The 12,458-nt window shown below is 35.5% G+C and overlaps 1 protein-coding gene across 1 annotated transcript; it reads right to left on the bottom strand.

The window, feature by feature from the left end:
• Nucleotides 1-1,258: 1,258 nt before the first annotated feature.
• Nucleotides 1,259-10,205, bottom strand: adgrf3b (adhesion G protein-coupled receptor F3b). The gene is made up of 16 exons (XM_062437698.1): nucleotides 10,152-10,205; nucleotides 9,666-9,690; nucleotides 9,088-9,246; nucleotides 8,713-8,865; nucleotides 8,119-8,180; nucleotides 7,927-7,982; nucleotides 7,303-7,421; nucleotides 6,441-6,671; nucleotides 5,743-5,982; nucleotides 5,438-5,581; nucleotides 5,032-5,234; nucleotides 4,699-4,887; nucleotides 2,311-3,600; nucleotides 1,759-1,800; nucleotides 1,413-1,442; nucleotides 1,259-1,327 (listed from the first exon to the last, which is right to left on the bottom strand). The coding sequence occupies exons 1-16, from the start codon at nucleotides 10,203-10,205 to the stop codon at nucleotides 1,259-1,261; spliced, it is 3,066 nt and encodes a 1,021-aa protein (XP_062293682.1).
• Nucleotides 10,206-12,458: the final 2,253 nt, after the last annotated feature.

The following is a 12,458-nucleotide window of genomic DNA, read 5'->3' as shown; positions in this document are numbered from 1 at the left end:
CCAGGAACTACAGAGTGATACAAAGCAAACTCTAAAATATGGCTGTAAATAGAGCAATATATCGCACGTGTGAGTTGTTGTTTCTTTCATATTTGGTCGGTCTTCATTGTCTGAAATGGAGAGATGACAGACAGACTGGATTCACACACAAACAACAAACAATACAAGTTTTAACTCACTATTTTACGGTTGGAAGTGTCCAAAATGTTTCACACAAAATAAGGGAACGTTTGAATCATGAATGTTTCTGCTTCTAATCTTTCAAAATACATAAAATAATGTGCCGTCATTCATTCATCATGAAATTATGCTTAAAACATTTATAGATTTTTAAGGGTTAACACAGTGAATAAATACTGATATCGATTTTTAGCCACTTTGGTGACCATCTTGCACCATTATCAGGTGAAAGTTTTTACATATTAATTGAAACATCTAAAAATCTACTGGATGTATTGGCACTTAATCTAGTATAGATATTCATGGGTCTTAGATGATGGTGCCTAATAACTCTGAAGGTCCTCTGCCTTTTTATCTAGTGCCAATATTATAGTAAATGGAAAATGGACTGTACTTATATAGCGCTTTTGTAGACCTTCGACCAACTCAAAGCACTTAAGTTGGGTTGTTATGTTTTTTTCAATGAAATGTCTATCGGAAGGATTGCCATTAAATGTAGTGCATATATTTACCATAATGATTAATTGTAATAACATAGGTGATCCCTTAACTATGCATTTAGTGATCCTCTGACTTTTATTATAGCACATACCAGCCCATCAGGTCAAAATTTCAATTTGTCTAATATTTTGGTTTATGACCAAATCCTTCCCATCAGCCTCAGCTGTACTTTGTGTTTAGTGCTAACTTGGAAATGTTACCTAGATGGTGAACATGTTTTACATTTCATGTTAGCATGCTGACGTTAGCATTTAGCAAAGCCTCACAGAGATGCTAACATGACTGCAGACGATTGTTTAAGTGTGAACATTGTTTCTAGTATGACCTTCACAGTCCAACTATGTTAAGTAAGATAACAAAACAGATTTAAGCATGAGATATTCTTTATATAAAACAACCTGACAAATAACAATGACACCCGTTACAGATTAGAAGCAGTCATCTTTTAAGATTTGCGTTAGAGTTTTGAGATTGTTACTCTACTTTCTTTAATGCGTGTATCTTGAACAATAGAAAATGTATGGACACAAGTAAACAGGAAACTATTAATAACCTAATATAAAACTGACCTGAGTTTTCATTTGTCTTTTGTGTATGTTGTTGAAGTCGACTTCTTTATACTCTGCATATGTCCTTTAGATTTTTCCTGAGGATAGAAGCAAACAGAGTTAGAATATATGTTTTCTTAATTTCATCATTTAATTCTAAATAGAAATAATTTGTAAACTTACCGTTAAGAGCTTTAACACTTCGTCTCGAACCTGTTAATAAAAACATGAATGTAACGTTTATATATAAGTCAGATGGAAAATACTAAACAACATAATTACTGGGCAACAATTTGGGGCCCTAGTGCAGTCCACCGGACATCACATGCCTTCCTTTGCACAGGTAAGAATTTGACCACCAAGGGATCTGTGCAGTGTTGTGGTTCTGCTGGATTTTCATTGTTATACAATTTCAGTTACAAAAATTCACCAAAATAATTCTACTTATTAAAAGGCAAGTTTAAAACAATGTATTGGCCACCACAGTGTGAGGCTGAATATCTGCTTATTGACAAAATGACAAACCTACCTTCTTCTCTGCAATACATCCCATTATCAAAATGAAAAAGCCCTGCAAAACAGCAAAGGTAACAGGTTTCAAACTGTGTTTTTAAACAGATGCTTTGTAAAAAAAAAAAAAAAAAAAAAGACAATACATTTTTCATCATATCTATTAGACCATGATCTTTCCTTTAAGTGTTAGTTGACTAGCCATTAGTGATGTGAACAGTACAATATCCAACAGATAGGCGCTGAGCCAATACTTACCTTAATTAGCCCTTTGGCTATTGACTATACCATGACCAATTTACATTAAATAAAGTTTCATTGACACTAGCAATTTGTTGTATAAATTACATTCATTAACACGCGGCCACATTTTACCATAAATACCAAATAATTCAAATGAAATCAAGGCAGTGAGGTTTACAGATTTTAAATTTGGTAAAAAAAAGTAAGCAATGGTATCAAATGGAGAATTGGGAGATGCTGGATCTGGAATTAGTATTGGTAAAGAAAAAGTTGGATTGTGCATCCCTAATGTCAATTCTATTTGGTGTGTGGGTTGCTTTCAAGTTACCTGGAAGGAATTGATGATGGTGAAACTGTAGCTAGCAATGTTATACAGGGGACTCTTTTGATCTAACATCTGCAAGCAGAAGCCAATGACCCATGTTACTCCAAAGACAGGGGTCAGAAAGATCACCACTTTAAGGATACTTTTAGCTGTCTCCTTGTCATCTGTCTTGCTGCCATCAGGGACCGAGGACTTCAACAGCGTAAGAATGACAACCACCATGGAAAAGAGGTTTGTCAAAATAATAGTTCCCACGGGGAGGACGAAAGCATGCAAGGATCCCTCCAAGAGTCCTTTAAAAACTAGCCAACAGGTTTTCTTATCATGGTAGTCATCCTTGGTGTATTTGTAATACACATAGCTGGATCCAACAATAAGGAGTGGGCAAACATAGCCTATAATGCTGGACAGGAACATGAAGACTCGCTTCCTCAATGGGCTGAAGACAAAGATGAGCTGGTGGACGAGCATGACACTCAAGCACAGCATCCAGCAGAACATGGCCAAGTAAAAGAGGTGTTTGCATGCCGTTATAATTAGACACCAGGGTTCCTTTTCCTCTACAAGAGCCGTGACCAAGAAACTGCAGTTAGCGAGCAAGAGGAAAACGGCAATGTTAACCATGGCCGTGTGTCGGAAATGTGAAAGATTTGTCTTGACCACAGCTGACCAAACCAGAGATTCAACGATGAGGAAAATCAGCAAGGAGCAGATAGACACACCCAGGCCAACATTTGTAATCATAGTTAGGACGGGGTCATCTGGGGCATCCTTGCCCATGAGGATAGAGAATGCAGTCAAGTGGTTACACTGGCAGAGTGTGTAGTTTTCATCAGTACTTTTGACAATGCACCCATTATCCGACCACTCATTCGTTGTGGTGTTCCAGAAGACGCATGAAGGTTCCTTTCCCTCCATAGTGGGAAAGCTTAGACTAATTTGTAAATCCGAATCACTGTTGTTTTCTTTTGTGACTGATAATAAGAGGTTGGTAGAATTTTTGTTGGCCATGTCTTTTAATTTGTTCGTTAGACCTTTCACAGCAACAGTTCTTATTCGTCCGGTGCCATTTGTCAGATTCACGCCAATATCAAACACGGGCTCAGGACAGGCATTTAAGCAAAATTTAAGTTCTACATTTGGACTGTTCAAATCGCTGCTCTGGTTAATCTTGATATTCTTTACCAGATCTTCCATAGACACAAGGTAATCTGATGACAGTTTCTGAAGAACAGTTTCGTTGACCCCTTCCCAGGACTTGTTCAACATGTTGCTTGATGCATTGACAAAATCCTGAAATAGAAGAATGATGCGGAAAAAAATCAGTGTTATGGTAAATTTTATTGGTACAGGAATATATTCAATTGGATTTTTGCAGTTTCCAGGCTTATGTCAGACTCAAAACCTACCAGTAAACAAATCTCACAGCCTTATATGGGCCAGAGTGAATTTGTTACTTGGGTTAACTAAAAAACACACTGGATGACAATTGTGCCCATGATTTATGATTTAGCTCATTTGACAGCAATTCATTCTTGTAAAAGAAAGAAAGCAAGATGTGGCAGTGAAGTGCAATTTTAGGGTTAGAGCTTTATAAAAAACTGCACCAGTATTCATTTGTGAGTGCACTTTTGAAACATAACCAGTGAAAACAAACCTGTACATTTAGACAAAAACAATGTTGAACTTCTTACTGAAGCTTTCAACCAAATCTCCACATATTTCAAAGTGCTCAGTTGTCATGGAGATGGTTTAGTTGTCATACCATCTAAGTGTGGAATTTCACATCACATGATAATAAAGGGAAATCGTATGTGTTGGGACGACTGACGTTTGTTTCTGGTTTTCATTCAGACCCCTTCAAATCACTGCTTTTAATGTTTGATTGTTTTGTTGTTTTCTTTTATTTGTTTTTCTATTTTCTTCCGCTCTGCATTGCTTTTATTGATTGTGTTTTCATTTATACTGTTTGGTTTTATTGTTTTAATTTGCTTTAATTCTGTAAAGCGTCTTTGAGTGTTGTTAATACTAGCTCTAAGCTCTGTACTATTATTATTATTATTATTTATTCTTCTTATTATTATTATTATTATTAGTAGTATTATTATTATTGTTAGCGGACTCCAGTTTTCCTCTCTGGGCCTATATTGATCTATTCACTTTCTATTCTGATGTGATAATATCTAAACCATCTTCATGACAACTGAGCAATTCTGTCTGTAGAGGAAAGCCATGAGATGTGGTTAAAAGTTTCGGAAACAACAAGAAAGGCAAACCTTATGTTAATATCTTTTTTTTCACACTGCTCTGTCTAAAGTCAAGAATTAAAACTTCAGGCTCATAACTGAACATGTATTACAGTAAATGTAACAAAAAATGACAAGGGCTTACAGGTAAGACACGCTCGTCTATGTCAATATCTTTTGATGAAATGGCCATCACACTTAAAATGCTGATGGAGGCAGCAATTTCAGCTGTATTGCTACCTGGATCATCAGAATTAGATGTAGATTGGTTCTTAAGTCCTTCAAATATACTTAGGGCCACCTGTGAAGTAGCCCCTTGTCCCATCTGGAATTGCTAGAAAGGTGAAACAAACAAAAGTCAGTATTTCTTTGTAAGAGTTTTAAAGACCCCCACAAAAAATGTATTTTAAAAAAAGTCTGATTAAACTTTATAATCCTAAAGTCATACAATGCTATGAGTTGCAAATGCCACACTCACAGATGCTGCATCTGAAATTTTGTTCAACTCTTCGTTGATACAGTAATGGAACACGTCCTGCCATTTTGGGCCATCACAAGTGCGGGACTTAAAGCCAACCTTGCCTGGTTCACATTTTCGATTAAACACGGTATGTCCAAATGGAGTATTTGGCCATATCACACCAGGGACTAGGGACTCCTCCTCGCAAACTGAAACACCCTCTTGGAGAAAAATGCAGGGAATAATTAGTTGATGAAAGAGAAGCAAATGCAAATGTAAATATAAGCAAAGCAACATTTTGAATAAATGAGACTGGGAAATCATCATATCATACCATACACTCATTTGAAATTCAAGCATGTTATAACGATTAGAAGCTGTATTACTAAACATGGAATTTTTTATTCTTTACAGAGTCACTTACTATAGACTACTGAAATATCCACTCGTGCACTTTTTGTTTGATTCACTGAGTTTTCAAAAGTGACATTCAGGTATTGTGTCTTTGTGGTTTCTTCGCAACTGATAGGAGCTGTGAAAGAGTACACCGGGTTCTCCTTCCCATCAGCTGTAAAGAAAGACAGGTATTACTTTAAAATGTTATTATTATAGGATTTTACATGCATTTTGCAGGAATGTGAATTTCAATTTGTGTTTTTGTGGTGCAGTTGACAAAAAGGAGGAAGGAAGGAGGATGTAGATTTTAGAGACAGTGAATGTTTGTCTTACTTGTTTTCAGGACATTTTTCCCTTTACCCATGTAGCTCCACCAAACAGTATATTTCTCTTTGCTTTGTCTGATGGTGGCAGTGACTTGCACTTTAACATCTCCAGGGCTCTTCATTTTTGTACAGTCCGCTACAAGAGGATCTAACTCCAGGGAGATCTCGTCAGGAAGGAGTGACACTTTCAGCTGTGCCTTGGCTGTGTGCCTGACTGACCCATTAGTGAATCCACACTCGTATGTACCTGCGGGGGAACATGTAGGTACATTCACACTGGTAACAATAAAACTGGACCCAATATGATTTTTTTCTCTCTCTCATATATGACTTAGATGAGCAATGAGATACAGTAGAATTAAAACTGAAATAGTGTTTGATTGATGCGATCATCATGGGCTTTAAAAGCCTATTCAATATTGGCACATATCGGACAACATATTCGCTGATACCGATATATCCATGATAGGCCGCAATCTTCTGATAATATCGGCTGACCGATATATCGGTTGGGCGCTATTTGCATTTACCTCCAGTGAAATTAGAAGGATTGCTTTCACCCAAAAAGAGGCAGGGACATAATAATAAAGGGCAAAATACCTGGATGTGCTGCTCTCTCTACTCATTTCTTAACAAAAAAGAATATTAGTTTCAGTTATACTTTAATTTAAGTCAGGATTGTCAATGTAAAACCTCTGTACTTACCTTCCCACAAGCCTGTCACTTCCTGGATCGTAATGTTCACACATGACTTGTTTTCAGCTGTGGTACAGGATTGACTCACTTTCGCCACAGTGCCACTGTTGATCTCCAAGCGCTCGCCCTGCCTGGTCAAGTTCCAGCCAGCGCTGTCTGACTTCTCATCTAAAAGACATTTCAGCTCTTGGCTGGTCTCGTAGGGAACTTTAGTGTCTGGGGACTCTATGGTGACCATTCCTGTGTGAAAAACAAATCATCAGTCTATTGTTCGTTCCTAGTACCTGTTTCCACTTATGGTTGATGTAGTGAAGATGCTATTCACTGCAGTTCACAGTAAACCAAGTTTTTTTTTTTTGCAATAAGCATAGCTCAGACAAAAACTGAAGACAAATTAGCTTCAGATTATGCAGTAAAAAGTCATCATGATCTAGATCAGGGGTGTCAAACTCATTTTGGTTCAAGTGCCACGAACAAGTCAATTTGATCTGAAGTGGGCCGGACCAGTAAAACTAATAAAAGTAAAAGTAAAAGTAATAACCTATAAATAATAACTTTACTATAATAAACCATCTATTTACAAACAGATGAACAGCCTGAGATGTGTTAAGAAAAATATGTGAAATTTCCACAATATGTCTCAGTTTTTTCAGATTATGATTAAATTAGACTTTGTAGAAGCTGCTGATTGACAACATTTTGCACAATGTCCAATATATATCAATGTTTTAAACGTCTGAAACAGCAGAACATTTGTAATCCAGTGGGCCGGATTGGACCCCTTGGCGGGCCGGTTTTGGCCCACGGGCCTTATGTTTGACACACCTGATCTAAATGGATGTAAAAAGAATAGTAATACATTTTTACTGACCTACAGTGTCAACCCAAATTACAGCTTCCAATGCTTTTTCCAGCGTAGTCACTATTTCTTGAAGTTTAGAAGTCAGAACTTCGACGTTGACAACTGCCTCAAACTTAACTGGGTCTGAGCTTTAATATTGTGGAGAGGAACAATGAAAGGTGTTAAAGATATAGAAAGCGTCTCTGTGTGATTACCAAAACAACAACAACAACAACAACAATAATAACAATAATAATAATAATAATAATAATAATAATACATTTAATTTATAAAGCACTTTACATGCTTACAACATGTGACTGCTGCCACACCCTCAAAAACAGTATTCAAATTGACATGATTCAATTATTTAAATTCTGTTGTCTCAATAATGTCTAATAAATCAACAGTCTCTTATCTATATGTCAAATGTTGGTGCATGCCATTTATTATTATTATTATATATATATTATTATTACTGGCCAGTGAGCCTAAGAATTACATGTATTTACTACTAATGTGCAACAGCAAATATGTTTTGAAAGAAACAGACGTATATATAGAAGTATCTAGTACCTAGTCTGTATATGCAAAAAATAAATTACACTTTATTACACAAAATAATAAAACAATAAAGTTTGCAAAGTACAATACCTCTCAGAAATGTTCACACTCTCAAAGGCATTCAGCTTTTGAAGTTCACTTGTAAGCTTTAAAAATAAAGAGCATTAACTCTTTTACATTTTGAATGTATGTATTAATAGCAGAAATATCAATATAAACAGGGCTTAATCACATACACATTATCAGGAATATATATAAATTTGAGATGAGAGTGAGATGTACCGTTGTTGCTTTGGTTGCATCCCAGGAGCTCTTTGACAGTATAACTGATCCATTGATTTGAACTATGTTGATTGAAATAATATTGTTACTGTTAGTTCTGATATCACATCGTATCCCAGCAAACATTGATTGGACGTTTATATGACATCATGAAAATCAAGTAAAATTTATATTTAACTGAAGTGTGCATCGTTTGAATATGAATACACATACGCAAGTGTCAGCTCCTCCTTTTCCTTACTATGTTGCACCAGGATCTGACTTTAAAACCCTTACATTCATGCATGATTTTTTTTATACAAAAATGTTTAAATCTGCCTTCAATTAATTGTGAGCAGGTCTCTCTCACAAAGAATGTAGGAAACAGTAAAATTGTACTGCATACTACAGAAAGGCTAAAAAAAATTTAAAAAAGGGCCCATTGATAATGGCCAGTGACTTCATTGGAAGGCCGCGGGTAGACAACCAGGTCACAGCCATTATACATTCATTATATCATACTTATTTACGAAATGCAATAAAATGATCACAAGAAAATAGCAGTACAAATTTTACAGAAGCAAAGAAAAATTAAACACGCATCAGGATTGTTACCTTTGTGTTTGGGAACGCAGAGTTGTCTGATGTCTGACAAATTTGCCGTGCATACAGATCCACTACAACAGTTTTTAATGGTGCACACTTCATTGCTCCAATAGTAATTCTCAGTGCAGTTGCATGTGGATTTGTCTCCAATGATCACGCACTCTATAAAGAGAAACACAGGTGCTCAGATTTCTGCCTTTTCAAAACTCGAAAGATGTATGTGTGCTCAGTGTGTCTTTTTATAGCTGAAATCTGGATTTTTTTTTTTTTTTTTTTTTTTTTTTACAACTGTATGGTGCATGCTGAGGTGTTTTGCAGGTTCCTTACTTCCATCTTTCCCCCCTCTCACTGTATTAAAGAAAAAACATTGCTCTGGGAATATACCTGAAATCACTTTACTGAGTAAGACTTCCACATCGTGGGAATTCCCTTGGAAATTCACTTTGAGGGCAGTATTGTTCAAAGCTGACTCGATGGCATGGGCATACAGTGTGACATTACTCTCCACCATCATCTCACCAAAGTAGATTTTGCGCGACGTTTCTGAAAATGCACATTGGACATCTGTGACACACTTGTCATTTTTCACTGTAACATACACACCAAACCTACAGTACATGTTACATTACAGTATATCACTTTAGAGATATCCGATTATTGTATGGAACTATATATACAGTAAACATTATTTGTAAAAAATACATGCTAATAAACAGATGTACCACAATACGTTTAAAATAGCTTATGTTAAGTAGGAAATAAGGAAATGACTGATACACATGCACAGATACTCTGGTATACTCTGAAAATGGAAAAATTGAAGTTTTCTTTTTATTTTATTTTTTTTCTTTGTTAAGCACAACATCTAAATATCAGTGCATGGTACACTATAATCCAGTATAATCCTGGTTTAGCTGATGATCGGTGGAAGTTTCCTGAAGTATTTTATGGAAGCACCCTACCTACATCAGCAGAACTTGCAAAGACCTGCAAAAGCAAGAACAAGCAGACAACAAAGTTAATTTTTCTCTCATAGGTGTACTTCAATCTCTTGAAAATTTTAGCAACACACATAAAAAAAAAACAGTAACCACAGCAGTGAGTGATGTTATTTTTCCACACATGCAAAAATAATTTAAAAATCCAGAATCTATGAATATGCAAACCTTAATTTCCAGAGTTTAACAGCTGAACATAAGATGTCTGTAACACTGAAGGCTTCAAGTTTCCACATCAGACTAAACTTAAATTTGAAGTGGGCCTTCAGTCAGAAGTTTGGACACACCCTACTTCCCTTGTGTCCAAACTTCTTACTGGTACTGTTCGTCATGCTGTACAGTAAAGCTCAAACACCAACAATAGAAATGTTTTTGAGTGTGTCCTCTTAAAAATTCATAGCTATAGCCCTGGCCAGCAATATGTTACTGATTACACTGAAGCATCATTACCTGACAGTAGATGTACACAACTCCAATCAGGCTCAGAAACACCCGGGAATCCATTGTATTTCTAGTAGAAAAAAAAAAAATATCAGATTAACCAACAGTAGCATCAACTGACAAATAAGAGTATTGATAAATGGGTCAGTGACGTTTTTTGGTGTCCAGGTGGTTAAGTCAAATTTAAACGTGTTAAAATGTGAACCAAGCATAACATTTCTGCTTTTAATCCATTTTGAGAGAATATATTAGAGGATTATGGCAAAAATGTCTAAGTGGTATAACCATAAAAACTTTGTACCAAATAATTATATTTAAACTTAACTTAACTCCGCTTAAAAACACTTAATTCTCAATAAAACACCACATCAACTAGTGTGGCATGATCTTACATTATAACTTTTTTATATTAAAGAAAGGTAATGGGATACAATTGTTCTAAATATTACATTTAATCTGGGGAATCATGTCAATCAGGAACCATGTCATAAAAAAAAAAAAATTAGTACACTTAAATACACTGTAGGTGGATAAAATATTTATATTTATCATTCTTTTGTGGTTACACCATTTACATTTTCAGGAGCATTAAGTCTTACTTCTGGTAAAAAATTAAAAAAAAACCTTAAAACCAACAAAAATAGAAAAATGTACATTTTAACAAACATAATGCTGCTTTTAAGTGAATTTTTAAAGATATTTTTGAATTGCTCATCTTACCAACCCTTATTTGTCTCTGACTCATATGCAAAACACGCACACTCACAAATGCATGTATAGTAAATGTACTTGCACTCAATATTCTCCAATATGCAGATGACTTCACTCTCAAAGTTTGCTCTAATTTTAGGAAGATAACGCTTATATACAGTCTTAAATCGGCACACACTTAAAGACTTTTGAACTTATTTAACGGTGCAGTGTGTAGAATTTAGTGGCATCTCGTGGGACTGACTTGGCAGAAAAGGAAAATAATATTCATAAGTATGTTTTAATTAGTGTCTAGTATTTAATCAGTACGTTGTTTGCTCCATTCACCCTTTTCATATTGTAGGGTGTAGTGAGCACTGCAACCTCTTGGGACTTCTACCAGAGCTATAGACTTTTAGCTTGTTGGTTTAATGGTCGTAAACTAGCACAATTATCCAATAACACCACAAGACATTTTCACTAACGGTGCTAACAGAATCTCTTGTTACCAACATTTCAAATATTCTTGAATCATTCAGTCAGTTTCACCCAAACTTCCGCACTACTGCCTAATTATGAATTATCTGGTTAACTGAAAAAAGATGGCAGTGAATTTAGACCTGCTTGTATTGATTCACGTCACTTAGCCACTAGGGGGCACTGCAACAAGCTGCAAACACTGCACTGACGTTATCATTCATTTGGAGTTGTATTCATGGCCACATTATTTACTTAACCCTCACATGCTGTTCATATTCTGACTCATAATTAGTCTCTACACCAATTACATTCATAAAGTCCCCATCAGTCATTCATAAATGTTTCATTAAAGGGAAAAAAGACATTCACAATCACTAAAAATAGAAAATATAATGAATATAAGATTTTTGAAAGCAGATTTTTTTTTAAATAAACACAGGTCAAAATGCTACATTTGCATATATAAAAATGTGTATCAGTTGCACACAAATTTTAAAAAAGATGCATTTTGTCTCCATTTTTGTATACTGTGGGTCATATTAGGAAAAGTCTGGCTAAAAGAAACGTGTGTAGGGTGTTTTTATAGCTCTCAAATGTGAAAATGGGTCAATTATAATATTCCCTCTCCTTCTGGCAGATATCAGACTTTTTACTTGCTAAATGGTCCACTATGTTCATTTGTCTGCTGTAGAATTTAATGAGCTTATCAGAACTTTTTTGTTAAAAAAAAGGGTGGGGTCCATGAGAGCAATGAGAGTTTAAAAACAAGAACAGAAACGTTGCAGCTCATAAAACCAAAATAATGACCTGGAAGAAAAATGCTCCATAGATATGATGAGAACTGCAGGGTGTGGTGATAATTGTCTGTTGGCTCATCACTACAAGTGACATATTTATTAAAAAAAATAATAATCTGAGCAGGCTTTGAAATGTTCCTTTTGCTACCTCCATGTTTTTTTTCTCCCATGTTCTTGTCCTTCTTACTATGCGTGAAAGTTTATATTTTCAGTCCCGATCAGCTGGGAAATATACAAATTGTAAACTTAATAGTCAGACTCTTCGATTATAAAATGCATTTATAGTGCACGAATACACTTTATAGGGCCATTAACAATCCATAAAAATCTAATTTAACTTAAGCAATCA

The sequence above is a fragment of the Scomber scombrus genome, chromosome 17 (assembly GCF_963691925.1).
Source record: "Scomber scombrus chromosome 17, fScoSco1.1, whole genome shotgun sequence".
Taxonomy (NCBI): domain Eukaryota; kingdom Metazoa; phylum Chordata; class Actinopteri; order Scombriformes; family Scombridae; genus Scomber; species Scomber scombrus.
The sequence above is the reverse complement of the archived record's forward strand: the minus strand, read 5'-3'. Positions and strand labels throughout refer to the sequence as shown.

Coding starts and splice junctions, on each gene's coding strand:
- adgrf3b (XM_062437698.1), bottom strand. CDS start 10,205: ATGGATTCCCGGGTGTTTCTGAGCCTGATTGGAGTTGTGTACATCTAC. Junction 5,983..6,440: donor AGTGACAGGCTTGTGGGAAG/GTAAGTACAGAG, acceptor GTTCCCCCGCAG/GTACATACGAGTGTGGATTC. Junction 4,888..5,031: donor AAATTTCAGATGCAGCATCT/GTGAGTGTGGCA, acceptor TCACCTTTCTAG/CAATTCCAGATGGGACAAGG.